The sequence below is a fragment of the Prunus mume genome, linkage group LG2 (assembly GCF_029339155.1).
Source record: "Prunus mume cultivar Tortuosa linkage group LG2, ASM2933915v1, whole genome shotgun sequence".
In the NCBI taxonomy this organism is placed as follows: Eukaryota; Viridiplantae; Streptophyta; class Magnoliopsida; order Rosales; family Rosaceae; genus Prunus; species Prunus mume.
Genome location: NC_142699.1, coordinates 42,239,304 through 42,262,346, shown reverse-complemented (window position 1 = coordinate 42,262,346; position 23,043 = coordinate 42,239,304). Strand labels below are relative to the sequence as shown.

The 23,043-nt window shown below is 36.7% G+C and overlaps 2 protein-coding genes and 1 pseudogene across 3 annotated transcripts; 2 read left to right on the top strand and 1 right to left on the bottom strand.

Annotated features, from left to right (window-relative positions):
- Nucleotides 1-4,420: 4,420 nt before the first annotated feature.
- Nucleotides 4,421-5,218, top strand: LOC148920418 (uncharacterized; annotated as a pseudogene).
- A 3,067-nt stretch (nucleotides 5,219-8,285) lies between these two features.
- LOC103322503 (uncharacterized) lies at nucleotides 8,286-15,515 on the top strand. Of its 2 annotated transcripts, XM_089044370.1 has the most exons (4): nucleotides 8,286-8,365; nucleotides 13,539-13,610; nucleotides 13,957-14,330; nucleotides 15,062-15,515. In XM_089044370.1, exons 3-4 carry the CDS (start codon nucleotides 13,974-13,976, stop codon nucleotides 15,089-15,091), a joined length of 387 nt encoding a protein of 128 aa, XP_088900496.1. In that variant the 5' UTR covers nucleotides 8,286-8,365; nucleotides 13,539-13,610; nucleotides 13,957-13,973; the 3' UTR covers nucleotides 15,092-15,515. The 2 variants fall into 2 exon arrangements, with proteins under 2 accessions (XP_088900496.1, XP_008222652.2); XM_008224430.3 differs by lacking the exon at nucleotides 8,286-8,365 and having other exon boundaries at nucleotides 13,467-13,610.
- A 728-nt stretch (nucleotides 15,516-16,243) lies between these two features.
- On the bottom strand, nucleotides 16,244-19,138 carry LOC103322504 (mitochondrial import inner membrane translocase subunit PAM16 like 2). Its single transcript, XM_008224431.3, has 4 exons — nucleotides 18,979-19,138; nucleotides 17,739-17,826; nucleotides 16,618-16,751; nucleotides 16,244-16,529 (listed from the first exon to the last, which is right to left on the bottom strand). The coding sequence occupies exons 1-4, from the start codon at nucleotides 18,979-18,981 to the stop codon at nucleotides 16,398-16,400; spliced, it is 357 nt and encodes a 118-aa protein (XP_008222653.2). The 5' UTR covers nucleotides 18,982-19,138; the 3' UTR covers nucleotides 16,244-16,397.
- Nucleotides 19,139-23,043: the final 3,905 nt, after the last annotated feature.

Here is a 23,043-nt window from a genome sequence, read left to right as displayed (position 1 = left end):
TTTCTCTAATCTCCATCCATTTTGACTATAAAATTTTGTTTTGAAAAAAATGAAATTAATAATTTATTTAAATGGCAAAATGACGAGAAAGACAGCGCACCTTACACGCAGCCAATTAAGGAAAACAACCCTCTCCTTCTTATGATCTTATTCATTTTTTTTTATTTTCCTTAATTGTAATTAACCATTTTTAAATAATTCTTAATTGTGATTAAACGTTTTTTGTGTGAAGATTTTATACTTTTCTTCCATTTAGAGATGTAATAACAGTGAAGGAAGGGTCCCCCATTCTCACACCAAAAATCAATAGTGAAAGAGTGTTTGAATAGCTGGACTGCTAAAATGTCTCTATCTTGTTGTCCTTAGACAATTCAACCAATTTTATGTTGATATGTTAATTGACAATTTTTCACTATTTTATGTTGAAATGTCACTGATATAGCTCAAAACTAGAATATGATATATCACTAGTCAATTATTTAAGGAGCAGACCGATAGTCTTAGGTTCGAATTCTCATGTTACTTATGATTTTGAACTTTTCAATTTTTTTGATTGTAGGAATTCCGGTCACGTTCATATAAAATTTGGATGATCAAAATTTTTGCATAAACACTTATCGTCCACTTGTTAACATTTACTGGAGTTCCATGATAAATAAAAAGACGTTATGTTTTAAGTTTAAACATAAACCAGTTTGGCACACTTTAGCTCTCAAATTACAGACCGAACCAAACCACCAAATCGATGTCGGTTCGGATTGACACACTAATGGAGAAAATTTGTGTGATTGGTAATCAAACAAAATCACACCAGATGTCGGTTTGGTTTCTTGGATATTTCAGCGGACCGGTTATTATGCCCACCCTACGTTATTTTTCATTAATGTTTTTTTTTTTTGTCCTAATTCTTTAGTGTTCATTTCAATCCTGCTCAAAACTTTAATTGATAAGCAACCGGCATAAAAGCCTCTTTCTACTATATTCTACACAACCTTGGAAAGTGGCCAAAAAGAGAAACCATTAAACAGCCAGCACCCATTCTTCTTTGCTTAATATCGACAAAAAAATATAAACGCATTCTCATTCTCTTAATATCGCTTGTATAAATAAATAAATAAAAATGATTAAGAATTGATGATGATGAGAGAGAGAGGAGCTGTCACAGCTCATATTCCGGGTGAAATTACAGCTCATATTTTATGTATGCCTGTGCCATTTTGTGATGTCATCCATTTTCCAAAATAGAATCCCTTGCGATTGCGAAGCATCGTATCATCAACACACAAATCTTATTCTATTGCTAACGCGGTTTGCTTGCACCATATTGAATGGAAGACAGGTGAAACATAGTGCTTCTAGGAACATTCTTAAACTTTCATATAGAATATATTTCCACCTTTTTTAAATGGATGACATTAAAACTTAAATATTTCTTATTTTAATGAAAATTAAGAAAGGTTTTTGGTCATAAAGCTACAATTTTCCCTAAAATCATTATTTTTCTTATTCCAATTTTCTTTACAAATTAAATTTGTTGAAAACTCCAAAAAAGAAAAACAAAAATAAAAGTCAACGACCAACATAGTTGAAAGACGTCCAAAGGCACTGCAAAGGAGTTTGTAACTCAAGTGATTAAGAGATATCTTGTGTTCGAATCCCCTTTACCTGCTATTATTTGCACATATAAAAAAATGTCAAAGCACACTTGTCACTTGTTGTCGAGGTGCGCACAAGATGTCTCTACTACAGGAGGCAAATGTACTTTTAGAAAAAGTTGAGGAGGAAAAAGAGTGATATTTTATATTTTATTTTTGTTCCTCAAACTTTTATCAAGGTAAAAGCAAATTATGAAATTTACGTAGAAAAAGAAAAAGAAAAAGAGAGGCTACTAAATAAATAAAGGGAGTCTAAAAAGCAACACAACTAAGAAATTTATTTTATATAGTGAAAATCTGTAATGGTGGTAAGCATAATCATATAGCACAAGTGATCAAAGGCACATGTGCTTTTTTAAACTTGTGACTTGTCAATCAAAGTAGGCCAAGAGATGCTTTTTTTCTATTGGGATGGCTTCACTCGGCCAACGCACGAAACAAAAAACTTGAAGATGGCTTCAGCCCTCCGTTTAAGACCACTCTGCAAATCCCAGCCCTCCTTTTTTAAACATACACATACACGTTCAATCTTTCAGGCCATTTGTCTCGATATGCAGCCTCTAAGCATTCCTTGGCCTTGTGAACTTTTGACTCGAGGTAAAAGGTCCCGTTCTTGGCATTATTTTCGAAAGTGTTGTATCTCTGCACTGATTATATAAATGATAGTTTAAATTACTCTAAATTAATATACTTTGTGAAGAAGAGGGTTCGAACTTGGATTTAAGAAAGATTTTTCCGAACCCGTTCAAAATACATACATGAGATGAGACCATGATGAACTTCCTCCCAAGTGGTTCCCTCTGAGACATTAAGAATCTGCCTAGCTTCTTGCTCTGTGATGACCTTGGTACTTCGATGAACATAATTCTGTAATGTTTCTTGAGCTACAACCGATTTTGAGGCATGTACAAAATAATGCAGATAATTATGTAATAGCCTGTGTAGACATCTAAAGTTGGTATGATTTGTAGCAAGGGCAAAGAAAAGAAAACCAATAATATTTAAACTCTGCTAAATAGATACTCCTAAGAAATGAAAGGTTGTAATGGGGCCAAGGGTGTAATGGGGCCAAGGAAAATGAATGCAATTCAACCACATCACATTTATGATCAATTTAGGCCTAGCGTAGGTTGTAATGGGGCCAAGGGTGTAAGGTGAGTGAGAAATGAAAGGTATGGATAATACAGAGTCTAAGGAACTCACAATGTAAGAGCATAAAATAATTGTTTCTAAGACTTCGAATCATCTTAATTGAAAATTTATTTATTTTTACATGATCAAAACTCCTTATACCTCCATTTAATTTGATTCACACTCCTTTCTTTTAATTGAACAACCGCCAATTTATTTTGAAGGCCCAAAAATGAATTTCAATCAACCACCATTTAATCACAACTTTTCTCTTTTCTTTCACCAAAAGTGTGATTTTTTTCTTTTTCGAAATGTAACATCCCTTCCCAAACTTAGCATGAAAGACACATCCCAATCAGAGCTCATGAGTTCCTTAGAAAGATAAACACTTGTTTTTTAGGCTAAGACGAGGAAATATAATTGGTTAAATGAAAGAAAAAGTTGACATGTAGGCTCAAAATAGTTAACAATGGAAAATCATTCTTAAGCATGCATATGGTTAGCTTGAAAGGCACAAAGAGGGCCTTAATATCATTTCTTAAATGTCATGTAATTAAATTGCATTAGAATGAATGACTTTTAAGTGCTTAACCAAATCAATGAATAATTAGATCAAACAACAACTTAGATGACAAGAACATAAGAGTTTGTGTATAACACTCATGAATTGAAGTACAAGACTCAAAAGCTCACTTTATATGGTTGGTTCGATAAGTCTAATTTATGCTTGATACAATTCTTTGGATCATGCAAATCCTTTAATTGGAAAATTATGAAACAAATGGCAAGTGTAAAGAAGGTTTCAAACATATCATGATAGAACAATGCCAAATTTTATTAAAATTTTATAATAAAAAATTTTGAAAATTAAATTTTTTTTTTAAAGAAAACTCAATTTTTATTTAAGTCATGCAAACATTTATCACAATCTCATCAAATGTATTCGGAAAGTGACTAAAAAAAATGAAAGAAAAGAAAAGCAAGACTAAAATAAAATAGAAATGAACAAGCAAAAATTCAAAATAAAAACAAATTACAAAAAAATTTAAATAAGAAAACCCAAATTTACTTGGTAAACTCCAATACTCCCAAACCTTGGAAATGAACATTGTCCTCAATGTTTAAAAATTAGCCACAAACAATGTCATAATAACAAATGAAGGTATTAAAGCAAATAAAAATCACAAAATACAAAAATAAAATAAAATAAAATAATTACAAAATAAAAATTACAAAACAAACAAACAAATAAAAAATATATAATAAAAAAAAGAAACAGTAAGCCTTAATCACACATGCTTACGCAATGAAACCCAAAAAACTTGAAGCCCAAAACCCACAACTCAAACAACGGTGAAACCCGAACCACAATGAATTTCAAAGGCCACACTTTTTTTTTAAAAAATTAAATTAAATTATTGTAATTTTTGTAATTTAAAAACAAACCTGAATTGGATTCAAACGTGGGTCCTAATGTCTTGACTCTGTGTAAGGCACGACAAATAGTGTGAGATGTGACAAGACACAAGGCGCCGCAGATTCCCAAGCGAAAATTACGAATGTCATGAAAAGGAGCGACGACTTTGTTGAACGCGTCCTTTTAGGAAGGGCACGTCGCGACAAAGTTGGGGACGATGGGAAAGCCAGAAGGCTGTGGAGCTCGAGGAACGCTGGAAAATCAGAAGATTTTTAGATGCCACAATGGTGCTAAGGTTTGTCATAATTGACGTCTATAAAAGGAAACGAAGGACTGATGAAAAGAGAAAAGAAAGAAAAAGGAAGCATAAAGAAAATGTCGTATTCCTTCCAATCTTTTCTAGATCTTAATCTGCACTGCCAACACGACATGGGGACAAGGAGTTGCACCGTCCGACGTTCTACTTTGCTTTCTCATGAAGGCCATTGGAGTTGCTAAGAGTTTGGTGACTCCGGGATGTGCGCATATTGGGAACGAGGGATGACAACCGGTTAGTGAGCGACGTTGTGGCACTGAACGTGCAAAGTGCTGCATCTATCGCAAGTGTGGGGCATCGCCTCATTGCGAAATCTCATAAGATGCAAGTATTGAGAGCTCAGTTGGTGGCAGAGCAGAATTTGGTTTATGAATATCATCGTGACATCAAAAGATTGAAAAAGAATAGGGCAAAGACAGCAGAGGAGAACCAACGCCAGCTTCAAATATTGCAGGAAGAAAACAAAAAGCTATCAAAGATGGTAGATTCTTCTTCTAAAGGCATGCAAAAACAGCTGGAGGCCTTGGAGAACCTAGGGAAGCACAAGCGAGATCACGAGACAAGTTTTGCTCAATCTAAGAGAGTGATCTTTGGGAGCTCAGTTGATGAGCCCAAGAAGCGGTATGTGAAGACCCAAAAGAGAACATCCAAAGTGCCAAACTAAAAGCTACTATGGTCCTATGGTGGAATCAAGAATGATAATGAAGATGATGGTGTTGTTGTTTTTCTTAAAACTTGAATTTTTTTAGTTTTTTTTTTAATGCTGCCTTGTTTGAAGTGAATTTTTTTTCTAACACTTAGAAATAAACTAACTAACCACACCACGTAAATAAATAAATAAAACTAAATTAACAAAAAAATAAATAAATAAACAGGAAAGAAAACAAAGAAGTTCCAATTGCAATTTAAAATTTTTTTAATTAATTAATTAATTAATTATTATTAGTAAAAATACAATAGCCAAACTTAAATTTTATTTTAGTTAAACTAATTTTTTTAAAATAAAAATTTTATTTTAAGAACACGTAAATGTACAAGCAACTCAAGGATGACCAGTTAAGGGCATCAGAAAACACAACCGGGGTTCCGAGAAGGTTGGAGGGGTCACAATGGTCCCACTTAAAACCCGAACTTCTTAGACACCGAAGGTATCGCCTAAAGAACTCCTAGACACTGTATTAACGGAGGTGCTCACTAGAGTTACCAAACGTCAGCTCAAATGATACATTCAAATGCTTAAAATGTTTTTTTAATTTTTTTTTTTAAATTTTAAAAAAAACATAAACTTAAAATTACTAAAATAATAACAAAACAAGTAAAGACAAAGGATTGGAATACTCCCCCTTGAAGCAATTAGGTCGAGCATGGAGTCATTGAAGGTCGCGACTTCTCCCAATACTCCACACTTCCTATCTTTATGATTGAAGTAGCCTTCTCTCTCCCTTTTTATTAAGCTAAAACAAACACAGAAAACTTGAAACATAATTAAAAGGATTACGGAATAAAAACTGAAATAAAAAGGGGAAAAGAGAAAGTAAAACAAGTAGGGAAATGAAATAGAACCAAACTATGTTGCCAATCCCTGGCAACGGCACCAATAACTCATTGCATCGATTGAGGTGCACCAAAATTGATTCAGCTGCATCCTCAACTTGTGATACTCGCAAGTGCATAAGTCTTTTGGTAGTATAGCATATGTCAGTGCGAGGTCGAGAGGATTGATGATAGATTGATTCAATTTGATTCCCTATATAAACAAAAATGGAAACAAGGTTTAAAGATGATTGTGAAAACTACAAAGATTGAAAACGAGAAAGAAAGAAAATAACTAACTCAAGCAAATAAGTTCCCAAGTTCAATTTAGATTAACAGATTGATTCTAACTAAAGTATGATTAAACCATGATGTCTGATCCTAACCTTGTATTCCTAATTCCCTAATTTGATCATCTGTTGTTTAACCTAAAATTAAGCATTAGGAATCCATTAAGCATAGAAGAACATTTTAAACAACCAAGTATGTATCTAATCCTAGTTGTCGAATTTCCATACATACTCTTCCTATTCATAGTTCAATTTGAATTAAAGCATGGTGTCTACTCTTAATTCAAATCAAGATAGCTAACATGCAAGCCTTAATAGTGATCAATCATTCAAACTAGCATATTAACTTATAAGCATAATGAATAAGAACAAAAACCATAATTGAAACTTGGAAAATAATCAAACTTGAAAACTTACAATAAGAAATTACATTACAATGAAAATTAAAGTAGAACTCAGAAAAACTTAAAGAAAAATTTAACAAAATGATTTTGTTACAACAACTGAGAGTTCGAAAGGAAAACTAAGAGAATTTGAGGGAGATAAGGGAGAATGGAGAGGAGCTCTAGAGAGGTGTTTGAGAGCTCCCCCCCTTAGTGTCTATAAGCTTAGAGAACAACTTACTATTTATAGGCCTAGGGGAAGTAAAAATCTAATTATACAATTGAGTTTACTAATCACACTCACTTCACTTAACACACAATTGCTGTCAGGGGTGGGCACGGTTCGGGTTAGACTGATTTTTGTCTCAAATTAGAATCAATCTGGTACCATTCATCTGATTTGGTTCGATTCGGTTTTAATAAAAGAAAAAATTCAAAAACTGTCCGGTTGAGTTGAATCGGTTCCGGTCGATTCGATTTTGAACCGGATTATAAAAATTATTTTTTTAATACAATTCTCAACTGAAATATTATTAGGATTTCTACACTTGAAAAAGCCAAAGCTTAGCATGCAATTATTGAATTCCTTAATTAAAAATCATATAAAAATAAATGTCCCTATTATTTTCTACTTGAGTTAGAAAAGAGAGATATTTTGAAATTGAACTTGGATAAATATTTTTTTTGGTTAAATTAAAAATATAGCATTAAATATAAATATATATTGAAAATATATATTTTTTAATTTGACCGGTTCGGTTCGGCCCGATCGATTTTTGAAGACATGAAATCGGATCCAAAACCAGTCTAAACTGGTCCGGTTTGGTTTTTGACCGGTTGTTGACTTTTTGGTCAACTTGGTTATTGACCCTTTTGTTACTGTTCATCCGGGCTTTGACTCCAATTATAAGTAATGAATCTGCTTCACCTAACTTTCCCACAATTAATAGCATCTCATGCATATGTCATAACTCCTTCTTTCGGCTCACCTGAAGAAAAAAAAATATGGATCAAGTCTTTGTCTCACGACATGGGTATCAAAAGAACCAAAGCACGTTGTCCTCTACCAACCTCACATCTCGCCAACCAAGCGGATCGAAAAAGCAAGAAATTGGCTGGTTTTTAGCCAAAATCTCCATCACTCGTTTGGGCGATTCTGAGCACCATTTGCTTCGATCTGTATGGTTTTTTCAACCTTCGAGCTGTTCTTGCTAGTTGTGTTGGTTAGGAGAAATTTTTGAGTTTTGGAGGGTAAATAAGCAATGAACAAACAAAGGGAGGGTTGTTCGGAATGGAGGGGGAGGAGGAGAAAAAAAGAAGAAAAAAGGAAGTGGGGCCCAACATTCATAACGTCAAAAAACTGAGAATGGGTAACATGAGACAGGTTTTTAAAATGTTAAGGGGTATTTTAAAACGTTTGTAAATACATATGATAATCTAAGACAAATTTGAAAGCACATGGCATGTACATAAATAAGCCTTCCTATTCTTGATAAGTAAATATGTCATGAAATTCATATTTTCGGGGCACTAGTAAGTAATCCCGAAAGTGAAAAGGGGATGGATACAACCTTTTCAGTTCACCACTCTCTATCTAGTAACGATTTCACCTCCGATGGGTATTAATTAGTAAATACTAGTGATAGGAATTAGGAGTTAGAGCCAAAACTGTAAAACAGTTTTGGATAGTTAGTTAGCCATGTGTCAAGTGTTAGTTGGGGAATCTGTTACAATTACTGTTGTATCCTGAAGGTGGCTTTATTACCAATTTGGGGAGCCATTGTACGTATTGTTGAGAAATATACAGAAACATTCTTTGGGTTCTCTCTGTTCTTGGTTAATGTCTAAGGTTGAAAGATAGAGTCCTATCATTGGTATCAGGCCATTGATCCTCTAAGCTGTTCCTTTAGTATATGACCCGTGCTCGAGTTCGTACTCGTGCGTTAACAATGGACGCTCGTGTTGCTGCGCTGGAAACCTCTAATTCCAAAAACCAAGTCATTTTGGAAACCATTCAGCGTCTTCTTGAGGATAAGTTCGCTTCCATCGACAAGCGCCTCGATTCATTTGATTCTCGTCGTGAGGGTTTTGCTCAGCCATTTCCGCCTCCATCCGATGACGACGACGGTGACGGCTCTCGTGGCGCGAGAGAGGGATCACCGAGGAAGGGAACGGGTTTTTCTTCTGAGAATCGGATGCCCTTTGTCAAGATCGAATTTCCCAGATTCAGCGATGGGGATGATCCAATTGAATGGATTTACAAGGCGGAGCAGTATTTTGATTACTTTTCGGTGCCTTTGAGAAAAAGGTAAAAATGGTTTCTTTCCATCTGGATCGTGAGGCTCTGCAATGGTATAAATGGGAGGAATGTGCTTCTTCTTTGTCCAAATGGGAAGATTTTACCAGGGCATTTTGTAGAGAATTTGGCTCTCATGGATTTGAGGATTTTGCAGAGTCACTCTTTAAGCTTCGTCAAACAGGTCCCTTAAAGGATTATATTGCTGAGTTTCGACGATTGGCAACTCGAATCCGTGATCTTAGTCCTATTTTTCGATTGAGCTGTTTCGTTGGAGGATTAAAGGAAGAACTCAAGCATGATGTCAAGCTGCTTCGTCCTGCTACAGTTCATGAGGCCATGAATTTTGCTCACGAAGTGGAGGCTAAACTTCAGAAGTTGAGGTATGCACATTCTGCTGGAAATTTTAAGTCAAGATTGCCTTTTTTACCCATTCAAAATGATTTAGTTCCTGCTAAAAATGAGGTTGCTCCTAGGAAGGATATGCCTGTCAAGAAATTAACCCCAGAAGAAATCCAATATAAACGGCAGAATAATCTTTGTTTTTATTGTGATGAAAAATTTGTGAGGGGTCATAAGTGTGCAAGGAAACAAATCTTGTTGTTGGATATGGGTTATAATAGTTCTGAAGAAGAGGAAATAGTTCATGAATTACAACAGATTGAACAAGTGGCTGAGGTAACTGCTTGTTGTATCACAGCTTGTGCTTTGTATGGTACTCCTGCTCCTCTTGCTATTAAGACTATGAAACTCACTGCTGTAATTAAAAACTGTCCGGTTGTGGTCTTGTTAGACTCTGGAAGTTCTCATAATTTCATCGATCTTAGCATGGTTAAGAAGTTGGGTTGGAAGTTAGATCAGTCTCATATTTGTGATGTCATGATAGCTGATGGTGGACAAGTTCAGAGTAAGGGTTGTTGTGCTGCGGTTCCTTTAGCCATCGGGACTTATGTATATACCTCTGATATGTTTGCTTTGCCATTGGGAGGCTGTGACATTGTGCTTGGGGTTCAGTGGTTGAGAACTCTTGGTCCAATCTTGTGGGACTTTGAGAGATTAACTATGAAGTTTTGGCATGGGAATGAGCAAATCTGTTTGTCCAGTTCTAAGCCTCAGCCTCCAAAGCCTATTTCTTGTCAACAGATGGACAGTTGTTGCATTCAGGATGTTATGGTGTGATTCTTTGTGCTGTAGAATGTGAAAATATGGCCAAACCCGCAGAAGATTTATCCTCACCACAACAGCATGAATTGCAAGCCTTATTGGATTCTTTTTCTGCTGTCTTTGGCACCCCAACTACACTACCTCTTGTGAGAGAACATGATCATCGGATCCCACTAATTTCTGGTTGTAAACCACCAAGCATTAGACCATATGCTTATGGACCACTTCAAAAGTCAGAGATTGAAAAGTGTGTCAAGGAGCTGCTGGACTCTGGATTTATACGAAACAGTCATAGCCCTTTTTCTTCTCCTGTTTTGTTGGTCAAGAAGAAGGATAGCACATGGAGAATGTGCATGGATTACAGACAGTTAAACGAGTTCACTATAAAAGATAAGTATCCAATTCCACTTATTGATGATCTGTTGGATGAATTGCATGGAGCAAAGTATTTTTCCAAATTGGACTTGAGGAGTGGCTATCATCAGATCAGAGTTCATCCAGAAGATATTGAAAAAACAGCTTTTCGGACTCACGAGGGACATTATGAATTCCTTGTTATGCCCTTCGGTTTGACAAATGCTCCTGCCACATTTCAGGGTTTGATGAATGATATTTTTCGGACTTGTTTACTGAAGTTTGTCTTGGTATTTTTTGATGATATTCTTGTTTACAGTACTTCTGGTCAGATCATTTGAGGCATTTACATACTGTTTTGGAAATTTTAGAGCATCATCAACTTTTTGTCAAGATGTCCAAGTGTGCTTTTGGAGTTTCTACTATTGAATATTTGGGTCACATCGTCTCTAGGCAAGGAGTTTCAGCTGATCCTTCCAAATTAAACGCAGTGGCTGACTGGCCTGTACCTACTTTAAAAGTTTGAGAGGATTTTTGGGTCTTACAGGTTATTATCGGAAATTTATTCCTCACTATGGTAGGGAAAGTTTCCCTTTGACTCAGTTAACTAAGAAGGATGGATTTTTGTGGACTCCCGAGGCTACTGCTGCCTTTCACAGGCTCAAGGAACTCATGTTATCTCCTAGGGTGCTCGCCTTGCCAGATTTTACAAAACCTTTTATCATTGAGAGTGATGCTTCTGGATTGGGTATAGGAGCTGTGTTACAGCAGGAAGGCAGACCTATTGCTTTTACTAGCAAGACTCTTGGTCCTAGAAATCAAGCCCTTTCCACTTACGAGAGGGAAATGATGGCAATTGTTCATGCCATCAAGAAGTGGCATCATTACTTACAAGGAAGACACTTTATCATTAAGACAGATCACCATAGTCTTAAATATTTTCTCAATCATAAGGCTCACACTCCTTTTCAGCAAAAATGGGTCACCAAGCTTTTGGGCTATGATTATGAGATACACTATAGGCCGGGGAGTGATAATAAAGCAGCTGATGCTTTGTCTAGATTTCCTATCACCACAGCTCTTCTACTGACCAAGTTCAAGTCTTTGCCATGGACAACTTGCCCATGGGAACTGATGTTTCTGGGCAGTATATTGAGAATTTGGCAATTACATATCCTTATCACAATTGGATGGATGATTTACGCCGGTACAATGAGGGTGATCCTTGGATTCTTAGTAAAAAACATGAAGTTCTAGCTGTTGCTGGTCTTCCACAATCCCCTCATGCATCATCTCCTTCTACAACAAATCAATTACTCAAGTTTCACATTGACAATGGTCTCTTTAAATATAACTCCAGAATAGTCCTCAGTCCTGATTCGATTTGGAAGCCCAAAGTTTTTGCTGCTCATCACTCAGTTCCAACGGCTGGTCATGCTGGGTTCTTGAAGACTTATCAAAGACTTTCTCGGAGTTTTTATTGGCCAGGTATGAAACATGATGTGCAAAAAATGGTAGCTGAATGCCACATCTGTCAACAACATAAGTATGAAACTGTGACTCCTGCTGGATTATTGCAACCCTTGCCTATACCGGATAAGGTATGGGTGATATCTCAATGGATTTTATTGTTGGCTTACCCCCTTGCCAAGGGAAATCTGTCATTTTTGTAGTAGTTGATCGTCTGAGCAAGTATGCCCATTTCATTGCTTTATCCCATCCTTATTCAGCTGCTACCATTGCTCAGCTCTTTGTGGACCATGTGTTTAAGTTACATGGTATGCCTAGCTCCATTGTTTGCGACAGGGATCCAGTATTTGTTAGTGATTTCTGGAAAGAATTCTTCAAATTGCATGATGTAGCTTTACGGATGAGCTCTGGTTATCATCCCTGATGGCCAAACTGAAGTGGTTAATCGGTGTTTGGAGACCTATTTGAGGTGTTTTGCTGCTGCTCAGCCCAAAAAATGGTTGCTTTGGTTATCTTGGGCAGAATTTAGCTATAATACAGCCTATCATACATCAACCAAGTTAACCCCATTTGAAGTTGTTTATGGTCAGCCCCCACCCAGGGTTACACCATATGAGCCAAGCACTACCAGATTTGCCAATGTTGACAGAAGCTTGGCTGCCAGAGACAGAGTGTTGACCTTGCTGAAGTCTAATCTCCTTATGGCACAGACTCGAATGAAGACTCAAGCTGATAAACATCGCTCCGAAAGGGAATTTCAGGTTGGGGATATGGTGTATTTGCATTTGGTACCTTACCGGTTATAGTCCTTGGCTGCTCACTCATACCACAAACTTTTGCCCAAATTTTATGGCCCTTATGAGATACTAGAGAAGTTGGGACCAGTGGCTTACAAACTCCAATTGCCTACTGGTTGTAAGATCCACCCTGTATTTCATGTTTCTTGTTTGAAGAAGCATTTGGGAACTCTTGTGACTCCTTCGTTAACATTACCTCGGATTACTGAAGATGGTATTGTGCAAGATGAGCCACTGGCTATTTTGGAAAGGAAGTTAGTCAAACGTGGTAATGCTGCGGGGGTGGATGTCCTAGTACATTGGAAGGGTCATACACCAGAGGATGCCACGTGGGAGGACTACCATGACCTACAGGCCAGATTTCCAGAATTCATTGCCCAGGTTGAAGCTGCTTTCAATTCCAGATGAATCATGTTGCAATTGTTGTAGCAACTCTGTTTTTTGTTCTAATAAGTTTTCAATGCTTGTAAACTTAGCTTCAAAGGGAGGGGTAATGATAGGAATTAGGAGTTAGAGCCAAAACTGTAAAACAGTTTTGGATAGTTAGTTAGCCACGTGTCAAGTGTTAGTTGGGGAATCTGTTACAATTACTGTTGTATCCCTTGAAGGTGGCTTTATTACCAATTTGGGGAGCCATTGTACATATTGTTGAGAAATATACAGAAACATTCTTTGGGTTCTCTCTGTTCTTGGTTAATGTCTAAGGTTGAAAGATAGAGTCCTATCAACTAGACTAACCCACACGGCCGGTCTCGAAAGTTCAGGTGAATCTTCGTGCGCCGCTGCCCCCGACCACGTTCTCAGGTAAACTCGTCGACTCGTTCTCAGTTTTCAGTTCTGTTTGAGTTTTATTTCATGACTATTGTTTGGGCAATTTCAGGTGTTGACTATATTCTGTGCTTTTGTGGATTTTCTGGGTTATATTTGCAATATGATTGATGGAAACAAATAGAAATGGGATCTGTTTCTTGTAATATGATTGAATTCCAATTGTATTGCTCCGTTTGTGTATCCACTGAATCCGTTTTCTGAACTGCATTGAACACTTAAGCTTCAAATTGTATGTTTCATTGAATCTGTTTATATATTTTCTATGTGGTACAATCTGTTTGTATATCCATGGAATGCTGAGTTAGAGTCTCTCTATCAGTCTAAGAAACAAACACAATGCTGAAGTTCCTGTCAAGGGTGAGGATTGAGTTCAATGCCTTGGACCCACGTACGGCCTCGTGTCTTGAGTTCTTGGCACAGTGCAATGCCCGGAAGGCCAAGGAGTCCAACCCCTCCTGCGCTGTCCAAGTCAAGCGCCGAACCGATGATGAGCCGCCCAAGATCACCGTCACCTTCGTCAACGGAGTTGAGGAGGTGTTCAATGCCACCGCCACTCCCGCCCAGGACATCAGGAACATGATTCTTGAAAAGGGTCAGAGCCTCGACACTGAGCAGATGTTCCGCGACGCTGGTGAGCCTTGGCCTGTTGTTATTCCCGCCGAGGAGCTCCACCAACCGGCCCCTGGTACCAAGGTGCTTAAAGGTTTTACATTTCTCTGATCGTTTTTTGCTTTTGCTGGTTTGTTTTTTGGGTGAACTGTCAGTGTGGCACTCCGTCGAACATCTAACATGCAATGAATGAAAAGGTGGTTGGATCCGATTTTATTGTTTTTTCAGTACTTACTGGCACTGTTTCTTGTTGACTTGATAGTAACTACATGCTTTGAATCTTTGGACTGTTGATACTTATTATTATGTAATGTTTATTATTGGTGTAATTACCATTGTTGCTATTGTTGTGCTTGCTATGTGCACAATGATCCCGTTGCTATCATTTTTTATTCCTCCCAAATCCCAATTCACTCTTTTTTCTTTCTCCTTTTTGAGGTAAAGTTTATTATACAGATAAAACTATCACAATTTTCATATTTTGCAATTCATGTTGGGATTTGTTATCTAAAAAGAATCGTATCGAATTTTAGTAGTTGCCTCACCTGTTCATATCAAAATCCATATCGAATCATATCAGAATCCTCTTGCTTGTTATGTTTCTTGTGTTTTATATTTGTCTGTGTTCCTCTGTGGCTATTGAAAGATGATTCTGTAGCCTTTTGCATCTGCAGGCCCCCTTTGCTTTTAGATAGGGGGATTGAATACCTCTCTTTTGGTTATCTTATTACTAAATGCTCTTTCTGCTTAAGCCCTAGAAGGATTTTTTTTGTTATCTATTGTTTCTCTCATGGTGCCATGCGTCGTTCTTTCAGCCGAGGAAAGCAGAAGAGAAAAAGCAGTAACCTGTTCTCGTTTGATCAAACAGATTACTGGGGAGCGCTTGTATAGTCAAGTCTGCTAGATTTCAGTTCGGCGTTTCATTTGGAAAAGAGAATGCTGTATTGGAGTTGCAATTTAGACAATTCTGTCATGTTGCGGTTTTGCTTCACTGTAGAAGCATTTGATATATTTAGTTGATGTTGAATCCTCGGAGTAGGAATTGTGAATGCTAGGAGCCATGTTTTCTTCTTCGTTTTTTTGACACTTTTGTTGGAGCTTACAGTCATTATAACATTATTCTGGCCTGCATGTGAGAGAGCAAGTAATTTGAATAGATGGACTGTTAAGTGTCTCTATCTTGTCTTTAGACAATTCAACCAATATTATTTTTGTAATCATACTCGATAATTGGTAAAGCTAGTCTCCAGTCCTCATTTTTCTCCTTTATTTGTTTCAATTTTTATCAAATATTATGTTTCATCACGACAAATTTAGTCGTCAGTTTAACATGATATTTTTATTTTTGATCTTGAAATTCATTTGGAAGGGTCAAAGTTGGGGACAGTGGGATGTCATGCTACGTTTTTTTAAAAGTTTAGTACCCAAAATTCCATTCTTGAAAATACATTTTGACGTTTTCAAACTCAAGGCACCATTTTGAATCTATTTTATGAAAATGATTTTCTGTGTGTTTTTAAAATAACTCACCGAACGAATATTTTCATTGTTTCTGACTTTAGAAAACGGAAAATGACGACTAAAAGTGGTACCGAACGGCCCCATAATTTTTCATATTCTGTTTTTGTTTATCAATTTTATCGCAACAGTAAAGTGAACTGTAAATTTACAAAGACAAAAAATGAGAAGTACTACATAAATAAAGGGATCTAAATAGCAACACAAGTAATGGTGCTAAAGCATAATCATAGAGCACAACTGATCAAACTCATGACTTGTCAATCAAAGTAGGCCCACAGATGCTTCTCTATTGTACAAAAAAGGAACAAAACACACAGTTGGATTGGGAGAAAGTATAATTTCTGTCCATTTAGACAGCTTAGCTTGGCCAAAGCACGAAACAAAAAAGCTTGATGGCCTCAGCCAGCTCTCCGTCTAAGACCACTTTGCAAATCCCAACCCAACTACTATTATTATTATCGATCAAACATAAGATGTGAACACAACAACTTCAACAAACTCTGGCATTTCAAGGGGGATGAGATAAACGAACATGTGTATACAGTTTCAATCTTTCGGGCCATTAGGCCTGAACACTAATTATACAATAAATGAAAAGGGGCAAAAATTGGAGGAATTACAACCATACTCTCAACTAGGGGTACCCGTACCCTGACCTTTGTCTCGATATGCAGCCTCTAAGCATTCCTTGGCCCTGTGAACTTTTGACTGAAGGTAAAAGGTCCCATTCTTGGCATTATTTTCGAATAAAGTGTCGTATCTCTGCACAGGGTTAAGAAAGAATTTTTAGAACCCGTTCAAAATGCATATATGAGACGGTAAACAAGATATAAATGTGGAAAGTATTTACCTTCATAACTTCCTCCCAAGTGGTTGTCTCTGAGACATTAAGAATCTGCCTAGCTTCTTGCTCTGTCATTACCTTACTGCTTCTACGAACAGCATTCTGTAATGTTTCTTGAGCCACACCCGATTTTGAGGCATCTACAAGATACCACAGATAATTAAATAAGGGCCAGTGCATCTAAAGTTGGTATGAAATTTAGCAGGGGCAAGGAAAAGAAAAACAAATTAGATCTAAGCTCTGCCAAATAGATAGTCTCCTGAGATTATGTTTGAGTACTTAAATATGTGCATAAATCTATACTCTAACCCAGGTCACGACAGTAAAGGGCAGAAGGGGACCAATAGTACCTAAATACACCCTTTGATTTTTTTTTGCCCAACATTGACGAGTATTTATCACTATTATCTGTAATCTGTACAGGGACAATTTCCTTGGCTATGTGGTTATTTGAGCTGCACCTTATTTCTCCTTAGGGATGGAGGTCAAATTTTAAACAATGAATTTTCTGAAGTTCCAGCAAATCCTTGCAAAACAGTTTGGCCTCCATTTCTCCCCAACATCACAGGCAACTTTGTTACCAACAGATAGTGAACTTATTAAAGCATATCTGAATCAGAGTTTGTAATCAGTTATGCAAAATCTCCATTTGAATCCATTATTATAGGCCACCACATATTTTTTCTCACAGCGTTAACAACCCATTTCACCTTCCTCCTATATCATCATGTCAATAGCTTTCGCATTGTGAAAACTAGATAAAATAGGTCCCAGCCCAATTCAAGAAAGCTTAGACCATTTGGCGATTTTAATTTCCTGATAGATCAGAAACCTCTTGATCTACCTGTCGGATAAGACTACCAGACAAATATATACTAAATTTTTTCAAAATTCAATAGATAGCTGAAACTAGTACTATTTTAATTTGTTCTATTTTGGGACCATTCTGTTAGATGAGATAGAACCTTAAACAAACATAACTACATGAGCCACAACAGTCAAAAGTAACTTACCGAATCAGTATAAATGCATGATTATCAAATCAGCTACATAATATTGCAAAAAGAAAAAAACTATGCTAGAATTACAAGCCACACATTGAGTTACCATGACCAAAGAAAACTTACTTTGAAGTGCCTGACGATATGCTTGAACTAGAGCCCTTGCCACTATACTAGAACCCATCACAATTAAGTTAGCAAGAATCTTTGCAGCCTGCACAAATGTATGAGCAAATGACATAAAGCAGACAATCTGATGAACATGAAGTCAAGAGAAATTAATGTCATTTTAAAATCAATGCTTCCAACATTGACTCTCTCTCTCTCTCTCTCTCTCTCTCTCACACACACACATGTTCGTGCAAGCATGCACACTAAACTTGATGAACACAATCAAATGAAATCAATTTGTGATAGTGAACTCTCTGACCTTGTTCCATCTATTCCTATCATCATGTCACTAAACACTCAACAAAAATGCTTCTCGGAGGAAAAAGGAAGTTCAAAAGCAACCAGTGACATTTTCACCTTAACCATGCTCATCTATGAAACTATTTCTTCTAAACAGTGCATCAAGTAAAACAACAAAAATGGTCAATGCTACCAAAAAATAATAATTTTGTTTCTTTAATGAACATCACAGATTTTACTAATCTTCTCTATATCTATAAAACATGCCACAGCGAACAAGCTTTCCACTGGAAAGCAAACCAGGTGTGTAACCAAAACAGCACACAGTGACCAAATAAACCTGAGTTGCAATCCCAAAATGCCAAGCCAAAATAAAAGAGAGTCCAAGAGGCAGGTGGCTTCCAAATTCCAAACTGCATCAGTGAGTACAAATTTTATATCCCAAAAGTTCAGCGAAGCACACCAAGAAGCACAAAAGCTAATTCTACCAGAGATGGCCTAGAAATAAAAAGTAGACAAATTTTTGGATTATTATTAAACCTTAATGTTGGGATAGAATAGAACTTAGTTTGAATTCAACCCAGCCATCAACCAGCCAATATTAAAATTAAATTGGGAAACAAATATACTCTCCTTTACATTAAAAGAAATTTTTTTGTCGATTTAACATCTACAATAAGCATATCAAGCACCTCAATGCTCTAACTTTCCGGGAAGAAAAAACATCAACATATTTGCATACATGAAATATCGTCCCAAAACACCGTAGACAATCTTGAATTGTTGGTGGCGTAACTTCAAGTTTGAATTAACGTATAACCATATCAAAAATTTGACAAGTGTCACAACAAGTTGAATTTCCAGTTTTTTTTTTAATCTTCTTCTCGGAAACTAGACAGAACATTAATGCGAGAACCGTGAAATAACAAAGAAGAGAAGAGGAAATGGAGCATACCATAGCTGAATAGTATCAAATCGATCACTCTGTCTGTCTTCTTTTCCGTACAAATTAGGGTTTCCAGTTTCTTTTTCTTCTTCAGAATTTCGCATATGTTGTTTTATTGATGTTTGGTTGATGGGTTTGCGCGTAGGAAGCGAAAAACTTCGTGTGGCTTCGGATCTCCTGTAGCCAAATATACTTTGCCCTCTCTGTCTCCTATCTACCATTTTGACACGTGCAACTTTATTTAACGGAGCTTCAACACTGTCAAGACTTATAAAAATTAAAATTAAAATATTTTAATTTAGATGGACGGTTTTAGCCCTCAAATCAATGGCCAAATTGACGGAAGCACTCAATTGGAACGGATGAGAGAGTTGGATGACATAATTGCTTAAAAAAAAAATTCAAGAACCCAATTGCAACTCGAGGTAATAGGGCCAAGAGATGGTGAGTCGATTAGTGGTGACATCCGGTAGTGGGGGTGCCCTCTAAACCTAAAAGGGGCAAAATAGTTTTTTTTCCGTATCAATTTAAATGGGCCTGGGCCACCTTATTGACCGACCTATTATAAAAGAAATTTCTAAACCCATTAACCAAAACCAAAATACTTGATTTATGATATCCTAATTATTAAAGTTTTTAACCACTATACACTAATTTTTCTTTTAAAAAAAATGTACATTAGATCACATATGTTTAGGAGCACATGCTATGTCTTTATTATAATTTTTTTCTTTTTTTATTATTTGTAAAAACTTATGTTTCAAAAACCATAAGTAAAAGTGCTTAGCAAAAATGAACTTATGGCTAGTTTGGCATTACTATGCTTTAAAAAAAAACTGTTTCTGCTGCACTGTGAGAATAATCAATTGTGAAAAAAAATCAATTAGGCGTTTAGTAAACTATATTTGAAAAAGTGTTGTGAGTAATCAAAGTGTTTGATAAATGACCAAAAAGAAGTGCTTTTAGTATGTACAATGACCAAAAAGGGCATGATGATGGAACTATTTGTTTTTCTTCTTCATTCTTTTTCTACTTAAAAAAAACTTCACTACATAATTTTTTTCCTTTTTTTATTTATATTCTACACGTGTTCCTCTCTTCTCAGAAAAGTAAATGCCTTTTGTTATGTATTGAATGCTAACCCAATGACACCAATTGGAAACCCAACACAGCCCATCTATCCACTTCAATTTTTATCTTTCTACCATTTACAAGTTTTTTTCTTCATTCCTTCATCTAATCAAAAATATCTCATGTTTCCCCAGTTTTATTTTTTTTTTCTTTTAATATGTTTCCCCCAATTGTTTTTAGTACTTTTTTTGGATAGGTGAGACTGAAAAGGGGAAAAATTGTTGTTTGGGCCAAAAAGAGGTTCACGCACCACTTCTCACAAAGGCCCACAAAAAAAAGACTAAGACTGGGCCTTGACTCAAAAAAATAGAGAAAGCTCAAAACCATATCAGAAGACCCATGTCTTTTACAAAAATGGCAGAGTTGTAAAAAAGTCAAGATTAAAAGGCAATCAACCACTAAAGCAGATCAATAAAAATTAAAAGAAAAATTGGATTGGGCCCAGCTCACCATTGATCTCAAAACCTAGAGTGCAAGGTCAGCAGATCTTTTTGGAAAGCCTATTCTCAGAACCCACGTGACTATCTGACTTAGAAAAGTCAACAATTTCAACTATCACAAGAGAGTTAATTGAGAATTAAATGAAAGCAGGTCGTTAGCAGAAAGACTTCTCTGAAACTCTGGGGCTAAAAGATCATAATCTTTTGTATACAATTCTGCATCAGAGCAGGTGATCTTTCCAAGAGATAAGAAAACTACAATCTCAAAGAGATAAGTGGGAAGTAGGGAGTTGTTCAAATAAACAATCAAAACTAACCATCACAGTTCTAAACTCTTACAAGGAGCAGTTAAAATTGGAAGAAAGGTTAAGTTTTTCTTCAAGAAAACAAGGAAGTGATTGCCTTAGGAACTGACTATTGAGGGCTTATCTGCCAGAATTGATAAAACCTTTTTTTCTTTGCATTTTAAAATGAGAGATCTTTTGAGAATTTTTGCCGCCTATTATTAAAAGAATTAGAAACCCAACGCCAAAACATTTCTTATAAATATAAGAGAGGGTGAATAGAACACAGGACAATCAAATCAAACAGCCAAAAATCAACCAAAGACAAAACTCAAAATGATCACTTGATCTATGAGAACCTTCAAACAAATTGAAGCAACCAAAAGCTCATACAAGCCACAGAAGAGGCCAGCTATAAATCAGAATCGGACTTAAGAGAAATAAGTCATTCAAAACGAGATTTTTCTCGTTACAAATTTGTTAAGCAAAAGCCAAAACAACAGAGTTTGAGTTTTACAAATATGAAAACCTCAACAAATTTATGGAGAGACGACCAAGCGGGATAGATACCATAATACGCCTCAAGAATCCTCAAGTCCACCACTTCGCCCTTTCGATCAAGAGACCGCAATTTGCCCATTCAAAAAGCCACACAGGCTCAAAATAGATTAAAGCTTTGCCAAACTCAAACTTTGGTATTGATTGACAGCTTAGCATTGAAGTTAGGAATACCAGTCCAAAGACAAGCAAACCCAGTCCAACCCGGATCGAAGCTTCGTCTGGCATAAATGGAAGTCCAGTCTTCTTTTGTCTTTCGAGAGTTGATTTTTACTGCATAATTTTGTAAAAGTCTTCCTACTGAAAACAATTTTATGTTCTTACTATTTATTCTAGCTAGAACTAGGATGACAAAAATCCTCATGGGCAGTCCCCGACCCTAACGTGGGAGATTTTGGGGCCAAACTGTATCGGGTAAGGATCCCGAACTTGAAAAATCCCCTGGTATGGGGAGGGGATGGTATTGACGTCCCCATCCCCGAACCTGACTCGAAAATATATATGTTTATATTTAAATAAATAAATATTTAATTATAATATTTTTGTTTAACCCTAAGTTAACCTCCATCTCCTAATTCTTCCTAATTTTCTTTGGAATTTCATATTGATGTGATTTTGAATAGTTGAGTTAAACTTTATAGTTAATTTGGAAGTGTTGAATGATAATTTAATATGAAACTTAATGTTAAAATGTATGATAAATATTTTGTATGTAAAAAAAATCAGGAATTTGGGCCGGGTATGGGGAATAGTCCCCCAATAGGAACGGGCCGAAACCTATTAAACGGGAATGGGTTCAGGGACGGGGCGGGAATGGATAGCGGGGACGGAGATGATATTGTCATACCCGACCCCTACTTGACCCGTTGCCATCCCTAGCTAGAACTACCAACATTGTACTATGAAAAATTATGAAGTCCTCATCAGTTTGAGGCAGGAAAAGAACTTACTTGGGAGATATTCCTCACCCAAATTCACAATTGCTTGTTTAGAAATCAGTAACTTAGGGCGCAAGTTATCTATTTTTAAGAAGTCTGGTAGGATTTTTATTACTAGCAGTGGCATGCTCGCACACTAAAGAAAGTTGACTTGTCGACCAGTCAATGATTTTCAAGGCAATAGGGGCCTTTACCCTTCCATCACAGGAGCAAGCATAAAACGGGTGAACAATTTGGCACGCCTAGTGGGACTTTTCAGTATACATACTCCTAGAAAACTTTTCTAAAGTATATGAATATTGGAAGTTCTAGCCAGAACCCACGTTGCACAATGGAAAGAGATCAAGCAGCTCTCCTAGAAGGGTCAAGTAAGAAGAAAGTGATGCCATGCAATCAGCCCATAGCAGACGGGAGCAGACGTTCCCAGATCGGCTCCAAGAGGTTGAATTAGATACAAGAAGCTGTGTTCCAATAGAAGGCCACAACACAAAGGAGTTAGGACACTCTAAACAACATGATAGCCATGATGCAATGACAAGTCAACAAGCAGTTCAAGAAGGACCAAGAGGCTGCTATGATCAGGATTCCAAACCTAGATGTTGTAGTCCAACAACTAGACCTCCCTCACAGTCCTCCACCAGGATTGGCATGGACATATCAGAAACCCTCTCGTCGCACGATAGCTGGAATACCGGGCATGGAGAGATCCAAGTCGACAGAGGG

Bases quoted from the DNA above. Each gene is read 5' to 3' on its own strand.
- LOC103322503 (XM_089044370.1), top strand. From the start codon at position 13,974: ATGCTGAAGTTCCTGTCAAGGGTGAGGATTGAGTTCAATGCCTTGGAC. The intron at 14,331-15,061 runs GTGCTTAAAGGT...TCGTTCTTTCAG, and splicing joins AACCGGCCCCTGGTACCAAG to CCGAGGAAAGCAGAAGAGAA.
- LOC103322504 (XM_008224431.3), bottom strand. The intron at 16,752-17,738 runs GTAAGTTTTCTT...GGTATCTTGTAG, and splicing joins ATATCGTCAGGCACTTCAAA to ATGCCTCAAAATCGGGTGTG. The intron at 16,530-16,617 runs GTAAATACTTTC...AACCCTGTGCAG, and splicing joins CTTGGGAGGAAGTTATGAAG to AGATACGACACTTTATTCGA.